Source organism: Acromyrmex echinatior, chromosome 18 (genome assembly GCF_024713525.1).
Source record: "Acromyrmex echinatior isolate Ae372 chromosome 18, ASM2471352v2, whole genome shotgun sequence".
Lineage (NCBI taxonomy): Eukaryota > Metazoa > Arthropoda > Insecta > Hymenoptera > Formicidae > Acromyrmex > Acromyrmex echinatior.
The window spans coordinates 4176615-4204509 of record NC_141869.1 but is presented as its reverse complement, the minus strand read 5'-3'; the positions used below and the strand labels follow the sequence as shown (position 1 = coordinate 4204509).

Genomic DNA, 27895 nt, shown 5'->3' with positions numbered 1-27895 from the left:
GCAATTCTTTGGTCGAATTTTTGTCCATTTCAAAACGGTATTTATAAAAGTCTGCATATATTTTCGCGATATATTCGTTATTAAACGAATTGTTCGAGCCTTTTTAATTTTTTATTTAAAACTTTTTATAGCTCCTTTAAGCAGCTGACTCATCAGACGCGATTTTTCTGTTGTCTGGCGTCGGTTACACCGCCATTTAAAACTTCAGTCAGTTCGAGTCCACGACGCTGACTTAATTTAGCGCACGCGTTCCTAGATGAGGGGTGTTCTGTGACGAGGGGAATCGCTCGAGCGTCGCAATTGGCCGTTGAAATAGGCGCGCAAACACAGCCAAGCTATTTCGTGCGAAGTCCACTAAGCCCACGTTCAAGTTAGACTCAACAAATCATCGGAAAAGCGGTAAGATCGGACCGCGTTGAAGTGTCAGAGGTGCATTCGTGACAAGACGACTACGTGGCAAAAGGAAATCAGGACGAATGTCGCCCAGACGAACTCGAGCAGGTGAGACGGACATATGTATATATCCCGATGATTCCCTCCTTCATTTCGAATGTAAGGTTATTGTAACTTTCTTCGCGGTGTATTTTTGCGTTTCTTTTTGTGCGGATTTCGAGAACTCGAGTCGCTACGTTATCGACTTGATCGAAAAAGTTATTCGATTCCCGTCATTGAGCGACTTAAACTTTAAGCTCCAAATAATTTGACCGCAAAATTGTTTGCTGAAGTTCTCAACTATATAATTTATCATCCTTAGATCCGCCAAATGTAAGATTTCCATCAATGTAAGATGAACTTTTATTTCGGTTCAATTTACTCCTTATCTTTTTTTAGTTCTGAGAAATTAGAAAAATATAAACGACAACTTAAACAAAGATTAAAGTTAATCTTACATTGGTGGAACAAGATCTCAATCTTTTTTCTTTTGCCCAATTCTCCAATAATTACATTACATTAACTTTAATTTCGATTTAACTTACTTTCTATTTTTTTTTAATTTTCAGAATTATATAAAAACCCAGAGTATATAGATTAAATCAAGATTAAAATTAGTTCACATTAGTAAAAATAGATATTTGTCAAACAATAATTAATAGTTCTATCTCGTTCAAAAACTTAAATATAACAATTATAATACATAATTGCTAAGTTAATTGGAGTTTGATTACAGCCTGAAGTCAATCTTAGATTTCTCACAAAACTTTCGATGATTTCAAAGATAGTTTTGAAATGTTTTATTATTTTACAGCAACAGCGGAACAATCTATTTCCACTAGATCTAAGACACAAAAAGTAAATGTGAGCCAGGATGTGGCCAAGTCAGCACAGAAAATCAGACAGCCACAGAGGAAGGGGAAATCTAATGTTGAGAATAATTTGGAAACCACTGCTAAGCAAAGTGCCAAAAAAGAAGTGCCAAAACCTGATCTGGAGGTAATGTTAAAAAAATCCACAAAGAAGAAACCTACTCGTCGAAAACTTAATTTAAACAAAGAAGCATCTATGTTACAAGAAGACCAGAATATGGATCTCAGTGAATCAATCAGAATATTAAGAGATAAGCATTGCAACAATATTGCAACGGTGGAACTCGTCAAGACTAATTTATTTCAGTATAATGCCTCGATAAATCGGGATTCAGAAAAAATGTTTAATAGAAAATTACAACGGAATATCTCTGCCACAAATGCAAAGATATCGCCTGTTATAGTTACTCCTAAGAGTACACCTCCCAAGCTTAGTCTTACACCGCACAGATCTAAGAAGACACCCAAAAAATCACCAATCTCCATAGGTTCTCCAAAGACACACTCAATAACTGTACCGAAGCTATTTAAGAGTCCACGAAAGTTATCTCTTGCTGCCACAAGTGAGGATTCTGAGGAGAGTTTAGAAAAATCAGATAGTGATTCTCACAGTAAGAAATCACGAAAGAGCAAAAAGAACACTCTAGACAATAGTTCCAAGTCCGATAAAATTGCATCAACGTCATCAACAGCAAAAAGTAATCGCAAGAAGTCTAACTTAAATTTAATTTCACGTAAATTCTCAAAATCTCCGAAAATAGCGTTGAAGTCTCCAAAATCGAAAAAATCAAAATCACGTAAACTGAAATTATTATCTCCACCCCGGATGAAAAAGAGTCCAGAAAAAACACCTTCTGCTAGTCCTAATACTACATCAAGTCTTGAAAATGACAAATCGTTCAAAATTAGCCCCAAAAAATCTTCTTTATCCAAGGAAAAGAATTTATCAACAATAAAAAATCGTTTAAGTCCAAAATTAACAAAGATATTGACGGCTTCACAAATAAAAGATATGCTGGCTGAACCAGTAGTGGTATTAGATAAATTATCACCCGAAAATGTGAAACAAAAACGTGTGGCCGCTAATAAAACTCGAAATACTTCGATTAAAATAAGATCTTCAAATGGGACAAGAAATTTGAAGGTAATAATAGTACCAGTTGAGGACCACGTTTCTGGAGGTACGTCTACTAAGCGAGATTCTAATTCTGAACTAAGAAGTAATAGTATGGGGATACCACGAATTACCACGAATACTAATAGAACATCAAGAATTAAATATAATGCATTAATACAAGGAAAAGCACCCTTAGTGTCATCCACTCCACGAAAGAAAAACATGATATCAAGAAACAATTTGTCTGATACTTCTATGAATTCTATAAATAATACTTCTCTTAAGACTAGATCAAGACATAAAAATCAATCCAATATGTTAATTAGTACAATGGATAGAAACACAGACATTGAAAATGTGTCTTCACCTTCTCTTTTTGATGATAAAGACATTAGTAATACTCTAGAAATTAGTCAATTTCCCCTTGTAAATGTTACGAAACTAAACACTACTTATGATAAGGATAATTCGATGGAGAAGAAGCAAGAGAACAATACCTATGAATTGGAAGAACCACAGACACTAAACTTACGACAAATGATCAGAAAGCGCAGTTCAGCAGACGCGAATTTAAGTGTCTTGAAAGATAACATTAAAAAGGCTAAAGTGCGTTTTGCGGATATACCATCTAACGCAAATAGTTTACGAAACTCAATTAACAAGTTGAACGGATCACGATCGAGTATATCACATAATACTAATGCACAGCATAGAAACAATGTTATAAATTCAATACAAAAATCGAAAAAGGCTGAAACTGCAAAATTTACTCGGAATTCGCTGATTTCTCCTTTCAAGAGCTTAAATCCAAAAATACACAGAGACACACCGGGAGTTCAGTTAAATGCAATTCAAGCAACACCAAAAACCTTTGCATCAGTTGAAAAGAAATCAGGTAAAATGAAACAAAAAATCGTTCATATTTTATATTTGTTTAGATTTTATTTTTTATTCTAATAATCTTCGATTTATTTTCAGAAAAAAAATCATCGCTGAAAAAAGTACCAAATTTCGGAAGGATACATGAGCAAATGTTTGCTAAATCAGAATCGCTTGTAGATGCAAAGAAACGTTTGGAAGCTAGACATTTAGCGTTCAGTAATTTGATAATATTATTATTCTGCATACGTCGACAACTTTTATAAATGCTAATAATTTTGCATAAATCATTTTTGTAGCTGCTAACCAATCATTTTCAAAAGATAGAAAATCGGAACAGAAAAAACCATTACCAAGCGACACTAAAGATGGAATTCATAACAGATTTGGATTTAAATTGAAAAAGTCAGAAGCTACGCATCTTGTATTGAAAAAACAAACTGTTTTTTCAAGGTATACTAAATTTATTTTAAGAAAATTATTTTATAGCAGTTTATTTACAAGATAGTGCTTTTATTCATAAGCTTAAGATATATAATTTGAGTTTTATTAAATTTTATGAAGCTATAGGATTAATGATGACGAAAGGCTTTAAATACTAAATTAAATAATGTACTTATAGATATATGTGTAAGAAACTTTAAAATAATTTAATATAAAATTTTATGAAATTGTGAATATTTGTAGACAAAAACAGCAACATGAAATGCGGATGATGCTGAAGGGTGTACGAACAAATCGACGATTTGAACTGCAAATGAAGTCTCGAAATATAAATTTGTGAAGATTCGTGGTTTTATAGCATGTACCTTGATCTTTCGTTTTGTTAATGTAGTTTATTATATAAGTTTTTCTTTCTCTTGAAATTTGAAAGCATCTTTTACTAATTAAAAATTTTAGGAGAGGGAAGAATTTCAAGAAATACTTAAAGTATTTTATTTAATTATATTCAAACATATATAAATATTAAGAAATGCGTGTATCATATGCTGTCTTTTCTTCTTCTAAGGGAAAAACTAAAGAATTTTTCTATATATATATATAAAATTGATTTGTTACCATATCCGTAAATGAAAATTTAAAAAAATTAGTAATATTAATTATCTCCTCTTTTTTAATGTGAAATTTAGGAATAAACAGTTTAAGATTTTTTATAAAATTGCGTGTTTTTTGGGGGAATTTTATATCAAAATGGAATGAAATTTGGAATTATGTTATTAATTTATGCAAAATCCGTTAAAAATTCGGAAATGCTAAGATAACCCGTTAACGATCAACTATGGCGAAAAATATATAAAAAGCAAAGTTATTGGAAACTACTTTACTAAATTTTGTTATATTTGATCATTTTCAAAATATTTTTATCTATTTCTGGATTTTTGGACGACCCAATATACCGGGACAACAAATGATTTAATACTTAATAATATTAACTTCAGATAATTTGTAAAATAAGTATTATATATTTGTATGAATTGTTTTTAAGTCACGGACATTTTAAATTGTATTAAAATTTTAATAAGTCAGTTCTGTGTGTTTCACATATAGAACTTACTTTCAATAGCTTTTATTTATAAATAATCCATAAGCGCAATATAGTTTGATTTATCTGTATAATTAATATTCGCTTTTAACTGTTAATTAAGTTGTTAATAATGTTATTGCTAAATAAGCTCGTATCAAGATTACTATATAATAAAAATGCTCTGGCGCATCTTGAATATCTATATGAACTGTAAAATTACTTCTCATAATCTCAGAGAATGTAATTTGAAAGTATTTCTAAAAGTTTGTTTTTCTTGTGTGTATATTACATATATATGTACAGGATGAGCGTTACTTAATGTCTGACAGAGCTATAGCTTTTTATTTATTAATTTTAAAAATATTTTTGACTTTGAAAAAATAGCGTGGCCAGAAACAGTTATGTATCGCATCATCGAATGAAAAATTATTTCAACACAAAGAACGTAAAGGCCAGTCGCTTTTTTTCCTGTCAAATAATTAAAAGATTAAAATAAACATTATAGCACGTAATGACAATTTGCCTAATCGATTTCTTTGCTGTAATACAGAAAAATAAATCAATTTTAAATATTTATGATGCACGAGGCCAGAACAAATCTTAATTAAGGCCTGAACTTTCAATTTTACAAGCTTTTTAATGAGAGTTCTGATAGATTATTAAGAAACTTGTATGATTTAATATTTGAAATGTTTGCTAAAAAAAATAAATTTTAAATAATACTGGTCTTTAAGGTCTCTAAAACTTTTTTTAATGAGAACTTCGGCTAAGTAAGATGGCGAGAAACTTGTGATTGTGTGTAATGTTTTACTCTAAGAAAAAAGAAAAAGTTAATGTAATCTAGAAAAGAGGGTGTAGGAAAGTAAAACATGTTTGTGTTTCAATAAAGTTTCTTTCTATCTTGTCAAATATTTCTAATATGTTTCCTTTGATGAAAATGTCCAAGGAAAAGAAGCGATATGAAAGAGGAATCTTGTTTGTATCTCTCCTTATTTTTGTATGGAATTACTTAATCGATACTTCTGAAGCGAAACGTGTTACGATTTTATTTTTAATGATTGTCTTAAATGATTTTGAAATATATAGTTATAATTATTTCATTAACTGGATAAAATCTTGAATGTAACCATCCGAAACTGATGGCAAAATCTATAATGATGTTATGACTCATTTAATTTATGTTGATTAAAAGGCACTAATTAATTTCAAGGAACCGAAATGACATAACGCATATAAAAAAGAATGAATACATTTAATACACCGACACAGGTGTCTTTCTATCTTTATTATTCATTGAATTCAAGAAAGAACAATGTTTGTTCGCCTAAAAGGAAAGTAGCCTGTGTCATCCACACATAGACTTCTATGTATCCACATGTACGTCTGTGCATTCACAGTTGTTGCTTTCTTTTTAGAAAAAAAACAAGGTGCTTTCCAGCAAGAGACAAATGACAGTGCAACACAGTGAATCATTTCATCTTTATTTAACACTGATAAATAACAAGGATATAATTCACTGTATTATACTGTGCCTTAAGAAACAGGTAATAGACTATTTTTCCTTTTAGCAGATACAATTTATATCTATCCTTGATGTTCAATGAATAATCTAACAAAGATTGAACATCAAGAAAGATAGAATAATCCTAATACAGAGCTCTTAAATAACTTGTGTTATCTGAGTTTCTTGCTGTAAAAGAGTTTCTTGCCTCATTGAATGGATTCAATAAATCCATCAGAGGGTTAAAATTGAATTATGAACATGATCTCTGAATACCTGGCGACAAACACGACAGAATCCCTTCGCGATCTCATCATATCTGGATATTTGCAAATATGTGATCATTTGTGAAGACTGCGATCCTCATCGTAGTTGAGGTGGACGCGGTTTGAAAATTCGAGATTCGAGATCGCCGCGAGACGAAACACGTGTTGCGCACGCGCATTCGGTGACGCAAGGTGGCCACCACACGGGGACGAAATCGTGTCGAAGTTTGTGGACGGCTGTCACTGCTTTTTTGTGACTGATGTTTTGCGCGATTAATCCGCTTTGTTAATTCGCGATCGCGCGGTCGCGAGCGTGCACGAGGAATACGTGAGCGAATCTCCTTCTCCCGCGATTTTTCGCGCGCAGTAGAGCCACGCGTCATCGCCCGTCTGTGCTGTCATCGTGTCCAAAAGTCAAGATCCCGTCGGGACAGCTAGGAGCAGACAGAGAAGGAGAGACAAAGACAGAGAAAGAGAGAGAGGGAGAGCGAGCGAGAGCGAGCGAGAGCGAGCGCCACCGGAGGAAGGAGAACGCGCCTCATCAAATGTCTCGGGGACGAGACGGTTAGATATCTTCGGTGTTGAGCGAAGAAAGAGAGAGAGAGAGAGAGAGGGAGAGAGAGAGAGGGAGAGAGAGAGAGAGAAAAGACATCGAGAGGGAAAGAGATAGAGAGACTCGGCCAGCTGGTGTAGCGAATTCGTGGGCCCGTCACGAACGCCAAGAAGCATCGTCCGCGAAGCGCCAGGAACTCGTGGTGAGCGATAATAATCGCTCGGGGAAGCTCAGCGGCGGCTGCGACGATCCTGTGCCATCATCGCAGCGACAATGGCAAAGACGTACGATTATTTATTCAAGCTGCTGCTGATCGGCGACTCCGGCGTGGGCAAGACCTGCGTGCTGTTCCGGTTTTCCGAGGACGCGTTCAACACCACCTTCATCTCGACCATCGGTACGTTTATGTCGGTACACATTTCTCCCCCACCTTCCCGCGATCTCCGTCTCATTTCTACGTTTATTAATCGCTGCCTATGGTGGCGCGGACCGGGGTGTGTCTCTCTCGAGAAAATGGGCTGAATGTTATTTGATAATGGACAAAGAGCACATTATGCTGCACCATTTACAGTAACGTGATTCATTCTGTGTCGTGTGCTGTCCGACCTCGATCCGCTACTTTCTGTTTCCCCGTATCTCCGGAAAGTAATTAGAATCTTGATTCATTATTTCCTTCTACGTTTCAGGCATTGACTTTAAGATCCGTACCATCGAATTGGATGGAAAGAAAATTAAGTTACAAATATGGTAAATATACTTTATGTTCTTCCTTTTGTTCGTTATATCAAGAGCAATTTAGTCTCATAAAATCGTATGATTATAATGATATAGATTGTAATATAACTGCAATATAACGGATGTATTTTTTACACTCATAGGGACACTGCTGGACAAGAAAGGTTTCGCACCATAACTACAGCGTACTATCGTGGCGCGATGGGAATCATGTTGGTATACGATGTTACAAATGACAAAAGTTTTGAAAACATTAAAAACTGGATTCGTAATATAGAGGAGAATGCGTCAGCGGACGTGGAAAAAATGTTATTAGGCAATAAGTGTGAGCTTACAGACAAGAGGCAAGTGACGAAGGAAAGGGGCGAACAACTGGCTGTGGAATATGGCATTAAGTTTATGGAAACCTCGGCGAAATCTAGTATCAATGTAGAAGAAGCTTTTTATACTCTGGCACGTGATATCAAAGCGAAAATGGAAAAGAAACTGGTGAGGAAACATGAATCGCATCACATATACTTCAAGAGATTAAGATATTGATTGTCCGAATATATATTACTCTGTAATTAGTATTCATATTTCTGCAATTAATACGCTATAATTAGTATTTATGTTTCAATGTGTAAAGCCATGACACATGTAAAACATACTACTATATACAGAGATATTAATAATTAGAATAATATAAATTAGAGGAAGATACGCTTAATTATATGTAAGTTTTCATATGAACATTTTTATCTTATATGTACTACAAAATAACCACTGTTTCTCTGTTTCCTGTCTCTGTTTCTCTGTGTTTGGTGCTGGTCTATCTTGGCAGAAGGTAACTCTCTTTGTACACCGTTGGTTTTATATATCATTTGTGGCTTCTATTCATTAATTTGTTTTAATAAGCAAATGTCTATTAAAAAGCTATATATAATTTTATGTTAATCAAATATCTGTATTAACTCAAAACAATATTTATTGTCTCAATTATTGTTTGTGTGTCTGATATCAATTTCAATTTATATTAGGTCTGTTTTTTATAACTAAACTAGTGTACACTTTTAGAATTTCAAATAGGTGTATATTTGATATTTAGCTAAAACGAACAAGATAGTTCTGGTGCAGGAAAAATAGATCCAATGTCTTGCTTGAATAGTATAGATGTCATTTTAATTTTGCATTATATTACACTAAGCTTGTCTAACACTGAATTTATGTTATATTATTCCCAATTAACTTTGTGATAAATTATTTCTAATAATCGAAGAAATATAAATCACAATGAGATAACACGCATGCTGTGTTATGTTTACATTTACTAACACATTAATTGCTAGACCGAATAATAAATAATATTTAAACTGATTATGAACAAAGTGTATACAAAATGGCGTGAGATTACAATGGATTTTATGCACTAAATATATTTTTTACGTTATATTATGCTTTCTATTAATACTGTCTTGTTTTATATAGGAGGCATCGAATCCACCGAAAGGCGGCGGTCATCAGTTGAAAGCTTCAGAACCACAAAGGAAGCCACCTAGTTGGCTCGCCCGTTGTACTATACTCTGACCCCCCAAATATTTTCAACTGTTCAAGGAGGCGCATCTATTTACTATCATTATTTACTTATGTTCATTTCGTCGAACAAAACCGATGTTCTGTGGAACTTTTCACATCCCAAGTATCGGGTATAGTGGGTTTATTCCTTGACAATGAAACGCATCGTATTAAAGACTCGGAAATTATCTATATGAATGTATTTTTTTGCCGAAGAAACCCTCAGAGGAGAAAGTATTAAAATGTTTTATTTTTATTATATAGAAAGGGAGTACATACGTGTTAATTCATGCAATTTTTACAATTTGTTATGCAAACATTTTCTTGTTACTCAATATAATTAAAGGGACTTAGATGAAACAGTTTCGCGTTGGTTTATGTTGACGGGATTTATATCCTATTGATGTAATCTATATCTTATTGTATCTCTTAACTCTAATTGGTATTCGCTCTAAAATTTCCTTAACTGAAATTTGCGGGTCCAGTTTACTTTAAATTAGTATATCTTTGTTTAAAGTTAATGACTTTTTTGTTTGAAGATCAAAATCCGAGAAATAAGATTATGTATTTTAAAATTATGTAGATTGTGAAAAATTATAAACAAACGTAATTAAAGAAAATGTCCGGATCCACTGGATCCACGAATACCGATTAGGGTTAAAAAGTTATTACAACATAATTTATTAAATCAGATAAAAATGTGATATATTAAGCACAGAAATGAATTTCTCCTCTGGTTTTCTTATATCAAGGGTAATGGTCGATTTTCTTATTGAAAAATCACTGTTAAATATAAAAGTACATGTTACTTAATTTTTATGGCAATGGGATGAAGTATACAATTTCTTATGCACGAAATTCTGCAATTCATATTTAAATATAATTTACATCGTGTGTGTTTCTCTTTATCGGAGGACCATGTATCTATAAAAGTATAGAAACATACATCACACCGTACAACATCACATACAATGACTAAAAATAAGAAAAAAAATAAGATTAAGCAGTATAGGTCACAATCGTTTTTATACTGTTATTAAGCAGATATAGCTTTTTCACAAAATTAACAGGAAAAACGTAAAGTGTACTAGAGCATTAACTGATGTAATTAAAATGCCTTGTGACGAATTAAACAAAATCTTTATAGAGACAATTTTGTTATATCACGGATAGTCATAGAATTTCTTATTAGGTCTAAAAGGAAAAAGACAAACGAGCATAAGTTATGCGAGGCTTATCTTCCGACGAGATTTATTTTACATATAGAGATAGATTCGTTTACAGAAATCTGCAATAAAAGAAAAAAATAAACAAATCTCTTTCGTTTGCTGGTTGTCATGATGTGCATCTTGCAAGTTTGCATTTTTACCATCAGAACTTGTTCAACTTATACTTAAATATACAAACGATTATTATAATACATTTTTTATTAATCCTGTACATAATACGTGTTTCAGTATATTTATTGATAAAATCCTGTCCTGTTATTCTTTATGTAGATGATAATTTTCCTTCGAATGCGCATCGTAGTTTACGGATTCTTGTGCGGAGCCTGTATTCCTGATCATCATCGAAGCTAGCATATGTTCCAACTCTTTTATTTTCGCTTTGTCCTTTTGATGTATCGCGTGTGTACATAAACCCACAGTTTGTAATCGTTGATTGAGAATGATAGTGTCTTCGCAGGATTTCTGCAGATATCGATGCTCCTCTTTAAGTTTCGCGATTTTACTAAAAGGAATGATGAATTATAAAACTACAAGATTAAATTCTGATTTTATTATTAATGTTATCGTCGCAGAAAAATCTATCATAGAATCTGCCATTAAAATTTCATTCTGATTTAGATTAGAAATAAAGCCGCAAGTGTAAGATTAAATTTTAAAGAGGTTTTTTACAGCTGAACTAGCGTACACTTTTTTTACTTAAAGTGAAACAGTATATGTTTGAAATTTGACGAAAACGAGAAAGAAAGTTCTAGTGCAGCGCAGTAATAAAAAACAAACCTTACGTATAATAATATTACAAACTCCTAAAACTTTTAAAATGAATCTCGTTCTGAAAGGTGAGATCTCTTAAAGAAAATTGAGCCACTCATTTTCAAGACTGGCTCAATTTTCACTCTTTAAAATAAGAGTTCATTAAAAAAAATTTAAGATTGAGTGTTTTGTTTAACCGCTTCTAAGTGAGTACAGCGAATATTCGACAGGCTTATTCACGACGAGGTCAAACGTACTGATCGATAGCGGCGATAACACGCGAATTGTCATATTCAAGCTTCTTTAAAGCTTGCTCCATTATTTTGTTGCTCGTATCCCTCTGATGTAGCTTCTCTTCTAAGCTCCGAATTTTTATTTTACACTCAGCTTCGTGCGTCTTTGCGGCTGCGGCTTGACTCATCAGGGACTCGCATTGCTTCGTCATCGCGTCATACTTGATTCGCAATTGAACACTCTCGACCTGATTTTTCGTTTGCTGTTGCTGCGATTCGTTCGCCACCTCCGTGACCACTCTCAGACGCATCTTTAACTCGTGAGAAACTCTACGCTCTTTCTCCAGCTCCAATTCTGTGCTATATAAAGCGTGACGAGTTTCCAATAGTTCCTTCTGCGTCGTCTGCAGGGTAATCTGTCCTCGAAATGTACATAATTCATAATATAGTTAATAATTAAATGAATAAACTATTACAAAAAATTAGTATTTATTCTGTAACAAGAAAGATTTCTCTTCTTTAAAAAGATGCAATTCTTGTTAGTATTACTCTGCTTGATTTGGAAAAGAGATTAAGAATCAGTTTTCAAGTCATTTTCAAATTTAAAAGTAAAGAATTTTTATTCGAAAAATATTTTTTTCGAAATGAAAACTGTAATTTTCATAAAGATAATTTTGTATAAATAAATCCAATTAACTTAATCGGTAATTAATTTCAATGAGTTTCTAATCAATATATTATAATTATACCATAATAAATTATAAATAGTATCTATAATTTTACAATTAATATAACTATATAATTTGTCTTCTCTAATATCATAATCTTTATTTTCACATATTAACAAACAAATTGATTATATCTATTATCTATAATATATAATAATACTAATCCACATTATATCGTAATGGTTTAGGGTGATTTCGTCCAAATCCTGATTAACTTGATTAATTTAATTGAAATTGCAAAATTCTGACTGTATAATTTATATCATCCCAATATAATCTTTTTTTTATGTATTAAAAAACCAAACAGTAATTATTTTATTCACATTAGCAAACTAACTAGTATTTGTTAATGATTAATTAAGTTAAGTTTAGAGTTCGGTCGAAGTCGCCTCTTAGATCTCGCACTAAATATTCTCTAAATATCCTGTGACAGCTATATAAATATTCTGTAATATCTATAAGTCTCTGTGTATCATTAATATTGTTTCGTGTGTTAATTTAGGGCATGTTACAAGTGTACGCTGGGCGTAAAAGAGTTAAGTACGCTTCGAGTGTTAATCAATATAGTAAGTGGCATTATATTTTACCATGTTGCTTTGCAACTCATAAAACTGTTCACGAAATTGCCGTTCTAACTGGGAAAAATCTTGCACACTTGGCATGTTTTCATCATCCATAATTCGCGACGTAAGTACTCCCGCCTTGGAATAATTATTAAGCAATGCGGAATGTGCCTGAAATTATCAGCTTTAATTCTCGTTTTTAACGTTTGCAAGAGTTTTCAAATAAAGAAAAGAAAGACCCGATAGATTGTTAAGTAAGAAATTTAATTTAAATAATAAATTATGATATGAGATAACTTGTACGTAAAATTTTATACGTTTTATTTTAATTAGGATTTGCAATATATTTTCGTTCTGAAATATAATAATTGTGTATATTAGTTAACGCCGAATAGGTCTGAAGTTCTCAGCTTTACTTGCTTTTACCTGCGATTATTTTCAAGTGTAAGAATGCAAATGGCGGATTTTTAAACAGTTGACTAATAATTATACTTTATTAATTATAATTAATGTTATATGTATTCATAAATGAAATATAATATCAATAATTTATTATTAATATCCATAATTTAGAATATTTATTAATATCCATCAATGGCATAATATCAATGGATTTGTGAATTTGTTCCAAATACGTGATATTGTTTGTTTAATTTCGACATGTGTCTATTATTTAATACATTTGTCTTATTTTATTATTGTAATTATATAAAATTATTAATAAAACCTCTGCTAATATACATATAAAATACTTAATCTCATCTTGTTCTACATATTGCATTATTTTATTAAGCTCGTAAATCTTGGCTGTACTCGAGTTCGCATTCGTACTTTGCCATTTTTATTTTCGCATAAAATACCTGAATAGTGTCTGAGCATTTCTCCATTTTTCATTCTCATGTACTGCTGCATTAACCTTTCCAAAAGAAACAGAAAGATAGGTCACAGATGCTTAAAACGGGAACAAAGTGATTCGCAGAACTTCTCTCGTAATAACATCTATATAGAATCCTTCTACAGGGTGCTTCGTTTTATTTCTTACATTTTTTACATTTATAAATAATAAAAAAATTAAAAGAAGCTCTCATTAAAATTTAATAGTTTTGATAATGGACAAATTGTATTTAATTTAATGAGCCAATCTTTATCATTTTTAAAATGCATTAAGTGCTATTTAATATTTACGAATAGTTTTGAAAAATGACAATGCTTAAATGATATAAGATATGTATAAAATATCTCTTACTAAAATTTAATACAATACTTTAATAGTAAGTTTTTAATTAATACATGACGATTTACATTATAATATAAGAAGTTTGTGTGACAAATCAATTGTCTCTACAGTTTTTAATGCAATCAATATATATTTGAGACTTATGTGTGACTTTGAATAGCTAAATAATACTATCTCATGTTTAGGCAACAGACATTCTGAGAATGTCCTCAGGATGTTCAAAAGATGTGGACGTTCTCTGGATGTCCCTTGGACATCTATATAAGTATTATTATGCTCAAAGTATTGGTAATATATATATATATTTTTTAATAATAAGAACTCTTTATATCGTTTATATTTTTTTATACATCGTTCATATTTAATTTAATGAAATGTAGTTCCTAACAATTTTTATAAATCAATTAAACGTATTGTTTAATATTTATGTCATGTTTTGATTGATCACTTAACATTTCTTATTCATTATTATGAATTTTACAATTTGGCGAACATTATCACCCAGTATATTCGCCAGAATTACAGATGTGGCACGTAGACCAAATGGAGTTCTGGGGTTGAAAGCAGTGACGATGTAGAAAGAGAGAGAGAGAGAGAGAGAGAGAGAGAGAGAGAGAGAGGGAGAGAGAGAGAGAGAGAGAACAGAGGGTGACCGCATGCGCATCCCTCGGAATAGCGAGTCTTGGACCACCCCCGCCGATTATGGATGTTTAGTATCGACGTTGTTGCTAGCGTGTTGTCGCACGCTCCAGCATCCGATTGCAGGGTGTGATAATTGCGCCCAAGAGTGCGACGTAAGAGTATCCTGCTGTTTTGTGCGAGATAATGAACGGGATCGAAAGGCGGCAGTCAAGACCGATCGAGGACGCGCGATCATGCGTCCGCCTTGCTACCACGCTGCGTTAGCGTCCCTCGTCGTCGTTAATCATGGTCCTGCGTGACCGCGATTTGCCAGGACACCAGCAACATGCCGTGCGACGATCATTCGGGAAGGACGCGTACACGTGTCGCAGCGATAGCGACCACGACGTTGTTCCTGTTCACGTTGAATTTCAAGTGCATAGGTGCGTGCATGGCACTATTCCAGTGCGGATCTTGCAATCAAAATTCGCTTTTAAAGAACGTCGTAATTGATAAGAAAAGATATTTCTGAATAATAAATTAAAAAAATAAATATTATACGAAGGATAGAATTTGTAAATCTCTCGGATATTTATATATAGGCGATGCAGTTTATAGAGGAATCAACTTATGATTATATAATAATCTTGAATGAGATATCACATTTCTATATAAAAATTCTTATAAAAATGATATTTTCTTTTGAGGAAAAGTATTAATCGTATCTGTATTATTATAATTTAATTGAAATACAATATTATGTGTAAATCTTGTCTCGCCATGCGTGGAAGAGATCCGCATAGATTTAAAAAATCGGTTTTTAAATTCCAAAAACTGTAGATTTTATATTTCTTTATAAATATCGATCTTTAATACATTTTATTTTAAATAATTTTAAAGAATTAAATAATTTTAATTCTATCTTTTGATATTAGAAGATAAGCAATCTTTTCTATTTGTTAAAGCTTAAGGATGATACAATTTTATAATTTAAATAAGAATCTTTTAATTTTATTTTACAGTTAATTATTAAAAAAAATAATTAATTTTACTTTTTAAGCTCTACTTCTTATAATTGAGTTTACTTCTTAAATTAAAATTTTTGATCCAGGTTCTAAATCACCGTCGAACTTTTTGTATTATTTTCAAATACAATATAGAAAAATCTGTAATTTTTTAATAAAAAAATACAGTCTTAAGGCTAATTCTACAATGTGCTTTTTGTTTCCTGTTTCTTGCTGTTTGTCTCTGTTTGTCTCTTACCTTTTTGGTCAATAAGACAAGAGACAAACAGCAAGAAACAGAAAATGAAAAGCGCATTGTAGAATTAGCCTAAGTTATCTCTAAACAACATTCAAGGAGAAGCACGTGCAACTTCTTGACGCAACGACATATACCTAATAGGTTTCATGTGCTATGCGATCGAGTCGGATCGATTTCTATTCGGCGTTCATCGCGCAAGCCGCTATAAAACGTGATCGATTTTCGGACGCTGTTGCAAGGGTGTAAGCGAGCGTTCGCGAACTAAAAGTTACACTTTTAAATTCAAATTTTCTAAACATCTACCGTGTGTACTTGCAGATACCGAGAATTTGGGTCTGGACAACGTTTGCATATTAAAAGACCTTCATCCTCTTCTTATCGTCACCTATAAATATCTTACTATGTCTGTGAGTATATCGCTTTTGTGCTCTTTAACAGCGAAATTGTTAATATCAAAACTTAATAAGTTTGTTGATAGTAAGAATTTAAAAATCCAAAATTGAATAAGTTAACAAGTTTAAAATCTTATATTTATAAAAATTTTTATCTGAATTTGCATATAACGATTATTATTATTAATCGCAATTGATTGAAATTTCAAGTGATTTAATTATCAAAAAGAATAATCAGTAATATATCAAAAATAACTATATTTCCAGTCAAAAATCATTAGCCCATCAACGTTAAATCCATGTTAATTCAATATCGATCGACGTCGAATCAATATTAATTTAAGGTCCAATCATTTCTGGCGTAGATTCTTTTTATAACATAATGAAATATTTTAATTTATTATTACAGACTGTAAAATAAAGCTTTATTACTATTTAAAAACCAAGAAATTTTAGTAAAAAAATACAAAGAAAACATAACAGAGTTAAAAAATGTAAATTCGGGATCTCTTTTCTAGTTCTTAGTCTTGAATATTTTAGAGAGCAAATATATATTACAGATACACACAATTCGTGTACCTCACAATGAACGGCTAATGGTGAGATGTCGAGAGATAGGTAAATACAAGTTTATCGGCGATTCCTTGTTGCACTGCCGCAATGGCACGTGGGACGGAAAGACACCTAGTTGCGTGTCTACCACGGCAATCTCCAATTATACCGGTACGTAATATAATATAATATAATCGCATTTAAAATTTCTACATCGCAAATGCCTAACAGATACGATGGAAACAATAGACGTATATTCAAGAGGCTACTCCAATTATTCAAAAAAATTATGATTGATGAAAATAAATATATGGGAATATTATATGGGAAATATATAGCAATATGTACAGATATATTTTGATGTGTCCTATGATTTTTTTATATTACCGTATGATATGTCGTAGACATTTCTTTTAAATTTTGATCCTCGCGTTTTTCGAGGATAAACAGAGGATGTACCACCAACCATTGACTTCGGTCTACCTACTGGTTCGGCCGTAGTAGAGCCGACCGGTGCACTCGCCGTTTACCCAGGAAGTATCCTACATCTGGAGTGTCTCTTTGCTAGGAAGTTGGGCAATCCTGAATGGACATGGACCTCAACATTCCGTCGATATCTGACAGGTAAATCTGAAAGGTCTCATTGAGACCTTGAATGTTTGTATCTTTAAAACGTACGGATTTAAATAAGAATTTGTTTTCTTAATAATTTGCGAAATTTAAACCTTTATCTTAAATATAATTTATATTATATATTTATTTTTTATTTACTTGTCCTAGGATGGGCGATCGCTGCACGGGAAAGAGACTTGAAGTATCGCCTGTCGATATACTACGCCAAACCTCCGGATTCCGGAGTATACACGTGTACCACACCGAAAGGATTGAACAACTCTATACAAGTTCGTGTTGTAGGTACGGTCACTAAATAGAACTTTTGTAAAAAAAATAATATGTTATTTTTAGAACTTATGATAATTACATTGATTGCATTCGTCAGTAACGAGGTAATTCTATTATATTAGAAAAATTTCTGATTGAAAATGAACGAGTCAGAAGATCACTGATTTATATATCAATCAGAATTCTGATTATCTCAACTAAACTTGTAATAGATTCAACCAGAAAATTTTTATTTATCTATTTTTAGCCAAAATTTCAATTAATGGAACCGGACTCTTTTTTTCACTTAGTGGCTTTAATTAACTTTTGCAGATGTTCAATGTCCGGTATTGAACGTCCCGGAGCCGCCGTTAATTAGTCACATCGGAGGCAGCCGAATGGGAAATAGTGCCGTTTTCGAGTGTCCAGTAGGCTACAGATTAGAAGGTGCTTCCAGAATCACGTGCCAATATAATGGTACGAAGCAACGTTTACTTGCCAGCGAGCACAATTAAATATAAAATTAAGAAAATTGCCTTTGCAGGCAAATGGTCGACGGAGATGCCGCATTGCGAAAAGATCAAATGCTCGGAGATAATTATCAGAAATAATGCATTGTTGGTATTAAACGATCACAATAGCACGTATGGCGAGAAAGCTATCTTCACCTGCATGTGGGGATACAAACTTTTGGGCTCGCAGAGTATGACGTGCGAAGGGGATGGCAAGTGGAACGGATCTATGCCGACTTGTCAAAGTAAAACAGTCATTTTAAAATAATTCTATTTTTAAAGAATTTTTAAACAGTAATTCTAAAACTATTTCTACTCTCAAAAACTTTTTCGATAAACTGCAACATAGTTTAAACGTTTGAATCAATCGAGTTGAATGCTCGGCTAAAATTATTTTTAGATTTAACTTTTCTTAACTGAAAGAGTGTAATGCTTAAAAAAAGATTCTTCTTGCAAAATCAGTTAAGTGTAATCAGTTATAATTAATTTTAACAGAAATATCGTAGTTAATAAAAGATGTTTTTATAGAGATCACTTGTCCTGTACCGGAAACGCCACAAAGTGGACGCATCGTAGAGCAATCGCGATATACTAACAAAAAACAGTCAAATCATGGCCGAACATACAAAGCCGGAGCCTTAGTGAGATTCGCCTGTCAACCAGGCCATCAATTAATAGGAGAAGCAGTTACCATATGCACTGAAAATGGTACTTGGTCTCACGATCCACCTATATGTGAGTGTCTATATAGTTAAATTTTATAATATAATATTTGAAGTACAGTTGATAATCCTGCATTAATTAGCGTGAAAAAATTGCGCTACTTTAATTTTGTTTTGTAATTTTACATGAAAAGAACAGTTTTGCGTTGAAATATCTAAAAAATTTAACTGAATACATATCTGAAAATAATTATTGTTGTACAGTATAATCTATAAATCATATTGAACACTTAAACTGGTTGCTAAAATATCAAAATCTTTTATAGCATTAAAATATTTAAATTCTTATATAATTATCTTAATCTGTAATTGGCCTAATTTTTTATGTACATACTCCAGCCTCTAACTGTTCTTTCCGTGCATGATAAAAATAACACTAAAAAATTAATGTTATGTTTTTCTTCATGTTTTTGGAATTGTAAAAAATTTTAAACAACAAATTATAATATTCTAGGTAAGGTAAGGTGTCCTTATCCAGGTGATCCACCTCATGGCCGAATTGCACCTCTCAAGTTTTGGTACAAACCAGGAGATAACATACAGGTGATTTTAATTTTTTTTTGCTTGATTCATTAATTTATCATCATATATAATAAATATAATAAGATTGTATGAATGGTTAGATTTTCTAAAATTATTGTAATTTTGAAATGTATAAAATAGGTAACATGTTCGCCTGGCTATGTGACTCCTCTGGAACCAGTGAAAAAACCATCGTGTCGGGAAAATGGCATTTGGAGCGCACCACCGCCACCTTGTCGATCTTACAAAGAGGTGTGAGAGCGAACACGAGTTCTCTCATTTAATTCTCAAGAGTCTCTCACGGATTACTGCGCCATTTTATCTTACATGACAAATTCGATATTTATTATACGGGTAGCAATGTGCATCAATACACTCTAAGAGAAACATTGAAATGTGAAGCACTCACTTTGTTTTGAAGTGTAGACTAATTACGTAAAGTTAATGATATTATTGGACGATGAATATAGTTACAGTTACAATTTACCGAATCGACAAATAATCATGAGTAGATCACTGAAAAGAACATTTTGCGTTAAACGTAGACTATGGAATGACCACAGTATTTTGTTAATTCTCTTCCAGACGTACAACGATTTTAATAAAATCCCCTTTTCTTAATATACTCTTAATAAACATTTTCCCACGATCATTTCTATTTATTTTTAATACTAAAACACGTCATTTTCTTCCGATACAGAACATAGATGTTAATGAGCGTTTTAAGCGGTTTTTATTAATGACATATAGTTACAACAAAAATTACAAGTAATTTTTATTTATTATAAATTTTTCATATAAATATTTACATAATTTTTTTAATTATGTAAAAAAAAATATATATATATAAATGGAATAAAAATTATCCACAATCAAGATCTGTGAGTGCTACGATTTGTATAGCATTTAATAACTAATTATAACATTTATATATTAGTCTGAAATATAAGTAGAAAAATAAAATAGTTTTAATTAATATAATTATTTTATTATTTAAGTTGTGCCTGCCAACTTCAAATAAAACAGCTTCTTTAAATTAATTGTACGTATGTACAGGGTTGGCCATATTCGACGGAAAGATGTTTTTTTTTCAATCATGGGAAAAAAACACATTTTTTGCTGTTCATTTAAAAAAAAAAGTGTTGCCAGATCTTTCCGTCGAATATGGCCAACCCTGTATATGTATGTACAAAGGTAGTTATGTGCGTGAAGTTATATACTGCATACCTGTAATTACTGTTCTCGTTATTCTCGTTGTCATAATAACATGATAATAACCATGATAATAACTAGATAATTAGTATGCAGCACGCAATTAATCGGATAATGACAGTTTCTTCGCTTGTCTGTAACGTGATGTTTAATATTCGATGCTACAACCTATCGAAGACCAAGGAACATCATAAAAATGGGTCGTGCGAAAATTCCTAAAGAGATACGTGTGGACACATGGCTTATCAGGGACAAAATAAATCGTTATCGTGGAATTCTGAAATTGCATGGTTAAGTATTATTTAAAATTACAAATTTGAATAGATGTATATTCGCTCTATTTTTAACTGAATTAAATAGAGAAAAAAATTATCTTAGAATTATATCTTAATAGTCGTATTTTACATTTAAAATAAATTATATCCGTAAAAAAATTTTTTTTAAATTCTTTATAAGTATAATTTTTCAAAATTACTATATAAATTTCAGAATTTTTAAAAATTCCTGTATAATTTTATTAGAAAATTTCTTTGATTTTTTAAGTATAAATTGAAATACTTTTCAGAAATACTAAAAAATGTTACACATTTTCTAGAATTCTTTATACACTCACAAGGGAACTTGAGAAACTATCCCTCACCGATTTTAATAAACAAAGAAAAATCAGTTTTCTAAAAAATAGAACAATTTTTTAATTTCTTAATTTTGCCTATTTTTTTACTATGCCACTTTTTTTTAAGGATGTGTATGTGAGTAAATATGTAAATTTTGAAATACTAAGATGTTTCATTCTATAATTTAAAAAAAAAATTATAAAATTTAAAAAGATTTAAGAGATTGCATTTTTTAAAAATCTTTATAATTTTAAAATATAAAAAATTAAAAATATTATAAACTATTATGAGAACTTTTTTCACTAATATTAAATTATATGATGATATTAGAGAATTAATTGTTTTTGCAAATGAAACTTATTTATCTTATCTTAATATTTTGATGTCAATAGACAAAAACAGTATTTTTTTAGATACAGATAATATAGATTACATAGAATATTGTGCAAGAATCCATTTTTTACATTTCTGAAATAAAGCTCATTTCAAAATAGCTCAGTAAAGAATGCATAGATTCTAAATAGTTATATGTGCAATTGTTTTGATATGCCCAGCACGCGATGAGGAGCTACAGTTATCGCAAGCAACGAAATTGAAATCAATAGTATCCAGGAAAATCACGTCTCTAGATGTCGATGTTAAGAGACATTATGAAATTGCTAGTCATCTTCGCGATGGTAAACAGCCTATTCTGAGATTACTAGCCGATCATAAAAAAGTCTACTTGGCGGTCAAACACTTAAAACCATTCGTAAGAATAGACCAGCATTGATTTTGAATTTTTTTTAAATAATTCATATTTTTCGCGGACAGTTTTCTAATGCCCTACAATATGAAAAATATCTTAGGAAATTTATGCGGCAATATTTCAAGATTGTAATTTGAAACAACGACTCTTGGACAAACTTTACTGTAAGAAAAAGAGAAGATTGAAGCGAGGCATCGAATTACAGGTAAAACCTGACCTTACGCATTATAATAAATATTTAAGCAATTAGAATAATAATTAGCGAAATACTTAAATATTTAATATATACATATAGAGTAAAAGGAAGGGAAATAATGTTTGTCTATCTAAAGTATATCTTCTATTTTTAAAGATATAAAAATATTTTAATACAAAAGTTATATATATTTAGTATTATTATAAGAGCGTCATAATATAATGCTAATAATAACTTTTCTGTGGGCGGAAGAATAATTGATTCGTCTCATTATTCGATACATAAAGTGTTATGATTGTTAAAAAATTGATATTTTACAAGATATCTTATATTTTATATCAAAATATGTGCTAAAATAAAATATAAATAAATATTTCATATACTATTGATTTTTTTTATAAGTCTACTTTTACAAATTAATTAGATGAATCACATTATGTAAAAAAAAACATAATTCTATTTAAAAAAATAGAAGTAGCTTTAAAATCTCCAAAGTGCCTCCATCCATAAAAAAGTTATTATTATCATATTATGATCCTTTTGATATCATAAAATTTACGTAATTAAAATATTTTCATGTCTCTAAAAATGACGGAAATGCTCCAGGTGGCCAAAGTTATTGCCCATCCTTACAGTTCATATATATACATATATATATATATATATATATATATATATATATATATATATAAGATTATAAGCGCATTAGAGCATGTATTAATATATCGCAATAATGACGTTTCTTATGTATATATTCAATATGAAATATTAAGATTTGTATACTCGTTTTGCGCTAACTTTGAGCCATAAAGATTTGCTCGTTCGCTGAATGACAAGCTGGAACATCACATTCTTTCAACTGAACTCGAAGAGCAAAGCGAATATCGACCGAACTGCGAGCAGCAACGATTGGTAGCACAATTACAGCGGTCCATCGTAAAATATGACGCAGCAAAAGACATATATGCTACATATTGGTCGATGCTAAATATCTTGAAAAAAGTAAATCTGTGATTGTCGCATTATTAATTTTCAAAGACAGTATTTTATCTCAAAAACATAAGGAATCTAATTCAAAGATTTTTTTTTATATGACTGCATCATTTTTACTCTTACGAAATCTTTGTAGGACGCGACATTTTTCGATACCCTAATGAATATTTTGAAAGAGAACCAATCTTCCCAATGCAAAGTGATGTTGAAGGTGACAGTGATGGGTCAACTAGCAACGGAGAATTTGGACGACATTAGACAAAAATATAAACGAATGTCTCGAGTTGTCTGGCATAATATGAAAATTAGAGAACAAATGTTGAGTATTGTAAACAGTCAGGTGAAGGATTTGTGGGCTTACGCACAGTCATTAGTGCGTGTTGAGGTGAATAAAATTACTCTTATTACAAATAAAAATTGTATAGAGCTATTAGTCCCTCTTTATGGCAAAAATCGTGGAAAAGATTTTTATAAAGATATAGTAAAATTTTATAATAAAATTTTAGCAAAAAATATTCATGTTAATTAACAACTTTATACATGCTGACATAATGTGCTGTTTATAGAGCTTCTAGAGTTTTACAAATATACTACTTTATAATAATGATTTGTATAATGAAGAGGTTCACACATTCAAATATTTTCTTATTTATAGAGCGATCACATTTTTACGAAAAGAGATACCGATTTATTTAACAAAACATTAGAAAATCAATTAGCACATTTGGAAAATATCTGCACTGAAGTGAAAGACGTTTTACTCGTGCGTTCATATCATGATCTACTATCAAGGTATTCTATTTTACATTCTACATATTTTATAATAATATCTACAGTTGCTATATAAAATATTTTCTTCCTGCAATCAGGTTTGAAAATCAATCTGAACACAGAATAGCTTTGCTAGCGCGATTAGACATCAATATAAAGAACCGTGAGATTTTATTAAGCAAAAAACATCAGGCGTTACAAGTTCTCGAGGGTCTCAAGTATTCCACAAAAGAACAGTAAATAATTGCTACAAACTATGACGAAGCATTGAGTATAATTAATACATTAAAAAAGGAATAATATGATTAATCTTTTTCTCCAGTAGGCACAGTTTTTTATCTCATTAACGAATTGATAATTTGAAAACGCGATATTTTTCAGATTTAAGATAAACGGTACGCAAGATATATTGGAACAAATTAAAATCGAGAAGAAACGTGAGAAAAATCTTAAGGAACAGATAACAGCTCACGGCGAATTACTCACAAATATCAGAGCGGCCTTACAGAATATGAATACAATGTTGCTTTGTGTCAACAAACAAAAAGGAATGAAGAAACCGGTCAAAGACGGGAATAAGAAAGAATTGATAATTAATGATAAAGAAGATATAGAAGATCACGACGCGTTAATAGAAATCGAACGAATGGACACAGATGGTAAAAAAAGTTATAATTAATTAAATATCAATTCAAATCTTTCTCTGTTCCTTAAAATGTTAAGATAGGAATTACGATAGAAATAATAATTAATTAAACCGTAATGTATCGGTTTCACAGTTTTAGCGCTGCTAGTTAAAATCAACCGAAAAATAAACATTCTCTTCAATATTAGTAACTTCGCGCTAGAAGAGAAGGAAGATGAAGCCCGAGATCTCTACCATACCTATGTATCGAATTATAATTCCAATTTGATATTCGGGACTGGCGAAGAAGAACCGATTGGTAAATCATCTCTTCTTTTGTCTGTAAACTGTACAGCTTTAATAATTTTTTATCGACTTACAAAATATCTCCATACAAGCCATACGAATTTACAGGACTATTGGTTGAACATGAGATGGTCGACGTTGCTATTCCAACGCGAGCAGACATCAAGTATCACAGCAGGCAAATTATAGAGGCACATCTGAAACCGGAATAGAATTTATCGCGTCAACGCTCATCACAATAAAATGCAACATTTGAAAACAATTTTTATTTATTGTATAATATTCTGCATTATCAATCAGTATAAATCTAGTATTCATCGAGGTCGTTAACATGACCGTATCCCAGCGTCTTCTTTATTATCTCGAATTTCAGCCAGGAGGGTATATATTTTCTATCAAGATGAGCCAATGGGAATCTTCTTGATAGCTCTGGCCCGTCGAAGGGATGAACCTTCTTCAATTTTCTCAACAGAAATTCCTTTTTTATTTGTTTGGGATCGCGATATTTATCCAAATAAATATTAAAGGGTTCCTTCAAAGGAAACCACGTTTGCTTCTTTATATATGGTTTAGGGAAATTATACCGAAATATCGGTACTCTCATTTTTAGCGTATTGTAATAAAATTCCTTTAGCGAGTGGTCCCAATCTGACTGGAAGAACGCCAAACCAGCAGGAGTCAATTGGTCCTGATATTTTCTATAAAAGTCCAGCGTTCTCCAGTTACGGTCCTCCAAATTCAAGCAGGGCTTAGCTTTCTTGTATTCCGAGAAATCTATGCTATGATTCTGCTTGTAAAGCACAAAGATGTATCTGCAGTAGCCAATGCCATATGGCGCTATTGGTTGCAGATAATCCACTAACTCTTCTCCTTCCTTCAAACGATTCCCAGGAATATTGCCGATGAACCAGTGACAATATTCATTGTTTTTACTGGTCAAGTTACCATCTGGCGTACACATTATCAGGCTCCACAGTGTTCCATCCTCTGCATTGTATGTTACATCAGGTGCCTTAGAAGCCTCGCTTGGCTTGATCACGTTACCGGTGTAAACCTTTACCAGCTTGTCATCCTCTAGATCGTAGCTTACGTTCAGTGGGACTACTGGCATAAAGTAAGCGTCTCCGTACAGATCATTGTAAATGCCATAGTGCTTCGCTATTCTATGAATGTGAGAGGGCCCATCCATTTGTAGCCAGTCCTCTTTCACTATCTTTAGATCCACCAACAGCTTCCTGGCGCGCGACGATTTCTCGAGCTCGGCGTTGTTCCTGCGTGCTATGATCATGTTCATCCAATCGCTCGTTATCGAGCGTCTGGTGGTCTTGGTCACCAGATAACCAATGTTCACCTTGAAATCCAAAGTCGGGTCTTCTCGATTCAGTTCCTCGAGACGCTGTTTCAAGGTACGGGCGATCGTCGGTGGTTTTCCTCGTATCCGATGGCCGTGACGAACATGTTGACCTTTCGGAATAAAGTCGCTGACGAGATAGCGCAAAAGCTTAACAGACATGTCGCGACAGATGTATGTACATACACTCGTATCCGACGCAAGCTAAATGCTCAATAATACATTCTGTTATCTATTAACGTTGATGAAAACCTTCCTTTTAAAAGCGATTTCCACCGATCGGTGGGAGTTGTGCGCCTTTGACTTCTCCTTGAGTTTATACAACGCTTGGATGACGTTCGGTCGATTTTTTAAAATAATTTTGTCAATTTTTTGATATAATCAGATATAATTAAATATAATATTGACGAAAATCCAAAAGAAAATAGATCAAACTAGAAACCTTCTAGGTTAGACCAGAATGAGGTTAGGATCAAGATTATATGCAACTACACTTTTAAGATACAATTACACCTTATATGTTCTTTCAAAGAAATTCTACTAGAGAGTCGATTGTGTATCTTGGAATGAGATAAAACTTACAAAAGTGAGCAGATTCATTAAGTGTTGAGCAATTAAATTATGAATATTCTAATAACGCTAGCGAACGTAGTAAGTGCCAAATGAAATGCACTCTGATATCAGACCTGACATTATCATCTATCGATATTCGACTTATTGATCAAGAACTCATGATCGGCTAGTAGATGGTGCCATGGTGTCAGAATTTTTCGAAAAACAGCAAAGAAAACGAGACCACTCACCACCCAGTTGCACAGAGCACAGATCGTACTCGCACGTCGCACTCCGGTGAACTCCGGTGAACTCCGGTACACGGTAGTGGTTCTTATCGTCTCTGATTTGCTCTGATTGCCTCTCAGTTGCTGTCAGTGTGGACACGATGCCCGTTACTTCGTCACATCGCCGACCGCTATGTTTGCCTTTCACGCCTTAAAGTCTCGCCCGCGATGCGTTAACGTTGCCGCGCGAATCGGACGTCCGTACGATCCCGACCGATTCGTTCTCCATGTCGCACGTGCGTCCCGTCGGCTTAAGATTAATTTGCACCGATAACGCGACGGGAATGAACTGTCCGTGGGGTACGGCGGTGCGGGACACGGTTGGTTTTTGACAGGGATTCCCCGATGCGCGACTGCGAGTTTCCTCGCGAGAACGGGCGAGCCTGGATACCCTGGATTCCCGTTGCTACTGAATTCAGCATTCTACCGTCGGCGTGAGTGAGCGAATGTAGAAATTTTTCGATACCGTGTTGCCGATTACCGTTTTCCAATCGTATTTTGATCTTTTAGAGCGTGCCGCAATGCCGATGACAGCGAGAGGAATTTTGAGCAGTGATCCATCTGTAAAAATGGTACGTCTCTCCCTCCTCTTTATAAGCC

At 32.6% G+C, this 27895-nt stretch overlaps 7 protein-coding genes and 1 long non-coding RNA gene across 12 annotated transcripts in view; 5 read left to right on the top strand and 3 right to left on the bottom strand.

Moving 5' to 3' along the window:
• The first annotated feature begins 190 nt into the window (after positions 1 to 190).
• On the top strand, positions 191 to 7186 carry LOC105144880 (uncharacterized). Of its 2 annotated transcripts, none has more exons than XM_011054095.2 (5): positions 191 to 501; positions 1247 to 3316; positions 3400 to 3519; positions 3600 to 3753; positions 3988 to 7186. In XM_011054095.2, exons 1-5 carry the CDS (start codon positions 477 to 479, stop codon positions 4082 to 4084), a joined length of 2466 nt encoding a protein of 821 aa, XP_011052397.1. In that variant the 5' UTR covers positions 191 to 476; the 3' UTR covers positions 4085 to 7186. The 2 variants fall into 2 exon arrangements, with proteins under 2 accessions (XP_011052397.1, XP_087271727.1); XM_087415601.1 differs by lacking the exon at positions 191 to 501 and adding an exon at positions 508 to 765.
• Rab8 (RAS oncogene family member Rab8) lies at positions 6798 to 10879 on the top strand. The gene is made up of 4 exons (XM_011054117.2): positions 6798 to 7542; positions 7832 to 7892; positions 8024 to 8369; positions 9348 to 10879. Exons 1-4 carry the CDS (start codon positions 7419 to 7421, stop codon positions 9444 to 9446), a joined length of 630 nt encoding a protein of 209 aa, XP_011052419.1. The 5' UTR covers positions 6798 to 7418; the 3' UTR covers positions 9447 to 10879.
• LOC105144887 (uncharacterized) lies at positions 10713 to 27524 on the bottom strand. Its single transcript, XM_087415720.1, is given in 6 exon segments — positions 10713 to 10722; positions 10876 to 10948; positions 10951 to 11165; positions 11671 to 12062; positions 27260 to 27379; positions 27501 to 27524. Coding segments are annotated over 6 exon segments (834 nt in total).
• hig (locomotion-related protein hikaru genki) lies at positions 14740 to 20621 on the top strand. The gene is made up of 10 exons (XM_011054112.2): positions 14740 to 15238; positions 16377 to 16465; positions 17011 to 17173; positions 17453 to 17626; positions 17783 to 17917; positions 18218 to 18361; positions 18429 to 18641; positions 18925 to 19131; positions 19573 to 19661; positions 19782 to 20621. The coding sequence occupies exons 1-10, from the start codon at positions 15142 to 15144 to the stop codon at positions 19896 to 19898; spliced, it is 1428 nt and encodes a 475-aa protein (XP_011052414.1). The 5' UTR covers positions 14740 to 15141; the 3' UTR covers positions 19899 to 20621.
• Positions 21029 to 25367, top strand: LOC105144939 (uncharacterized). The gene is made up of 10 exons (XM_011054201.2): positions 21029 to 21142; positions 22021 to 22217; positions 22315 to 22419; positions 23248 to 23412; positions 23540 to 23788; positions 24059 to 24195; positions 24273 to 24410; positions 24556 to 24833; positions 24954 to 25118; positions 25214 to 25367. Exons 1-10 carry the CDS (start codon positions 21049 to 21051, stop codon positions 25315 to 25317), a joined length of 1632 nt encoding a protein of 543 aa, XP_011052503.1. The 5' UTR covers positions 21029 to 21048; the 3' UTR covers positions 25318 to 25367.
• On the bottom strand, positions 25131 to 27253 carry LOC147906770 (uncharacterized). The gene is made up of 2 exons (XR_015548142.1): positions 27039 to 27253; positions 25131 to 25302 (listed from the first exon to the last, which is right to left on the bottom strand). It is a non-coding gene; the product is annotated as an uncharacterized LOC147906770 (long non-coding RNA).
• On the bottom strand, positions 25357 to 27040 carry mRpL38 (mitochondrial ribosomal protein L38). Its single transcript, XM_011054111.2, has one exon. The coding sequence runs from the start codon at positions 26616 to 26618 to the stop codon at positions 25413 to 25415; it is 1206 nt and encodes a 401-aa protein (XP_011052413.1). The 5' UTR covers positions 26619 to 27040; the 3' UTR covers positions 25357 to 25412.
• The window catches only part of LOC105144884 (inositol polyphosphate-4-phosphatase type I A), a 13937-nt gene continuing 13301 nt past the window's right edge, over positions 27260 to 27895 (top strand). For 3 of the 4 annotated variants that reach the window (XM_011054110.2, XM_011054108.2, XM_087415600.1), the window contains exons 1-2: positions 27379 to 27729; positions 27806 to 27867. The gene's annotated coding sequence lies outside the window, so the exon portion shown is untranslated. Of the gene's footprint in view, positions 27730 to 27805; positions 27868 to 27895 lie in introns of all 4 variants that reach the window. The other variant, XM_011054109.2, reaches the window with a different exon arrangement.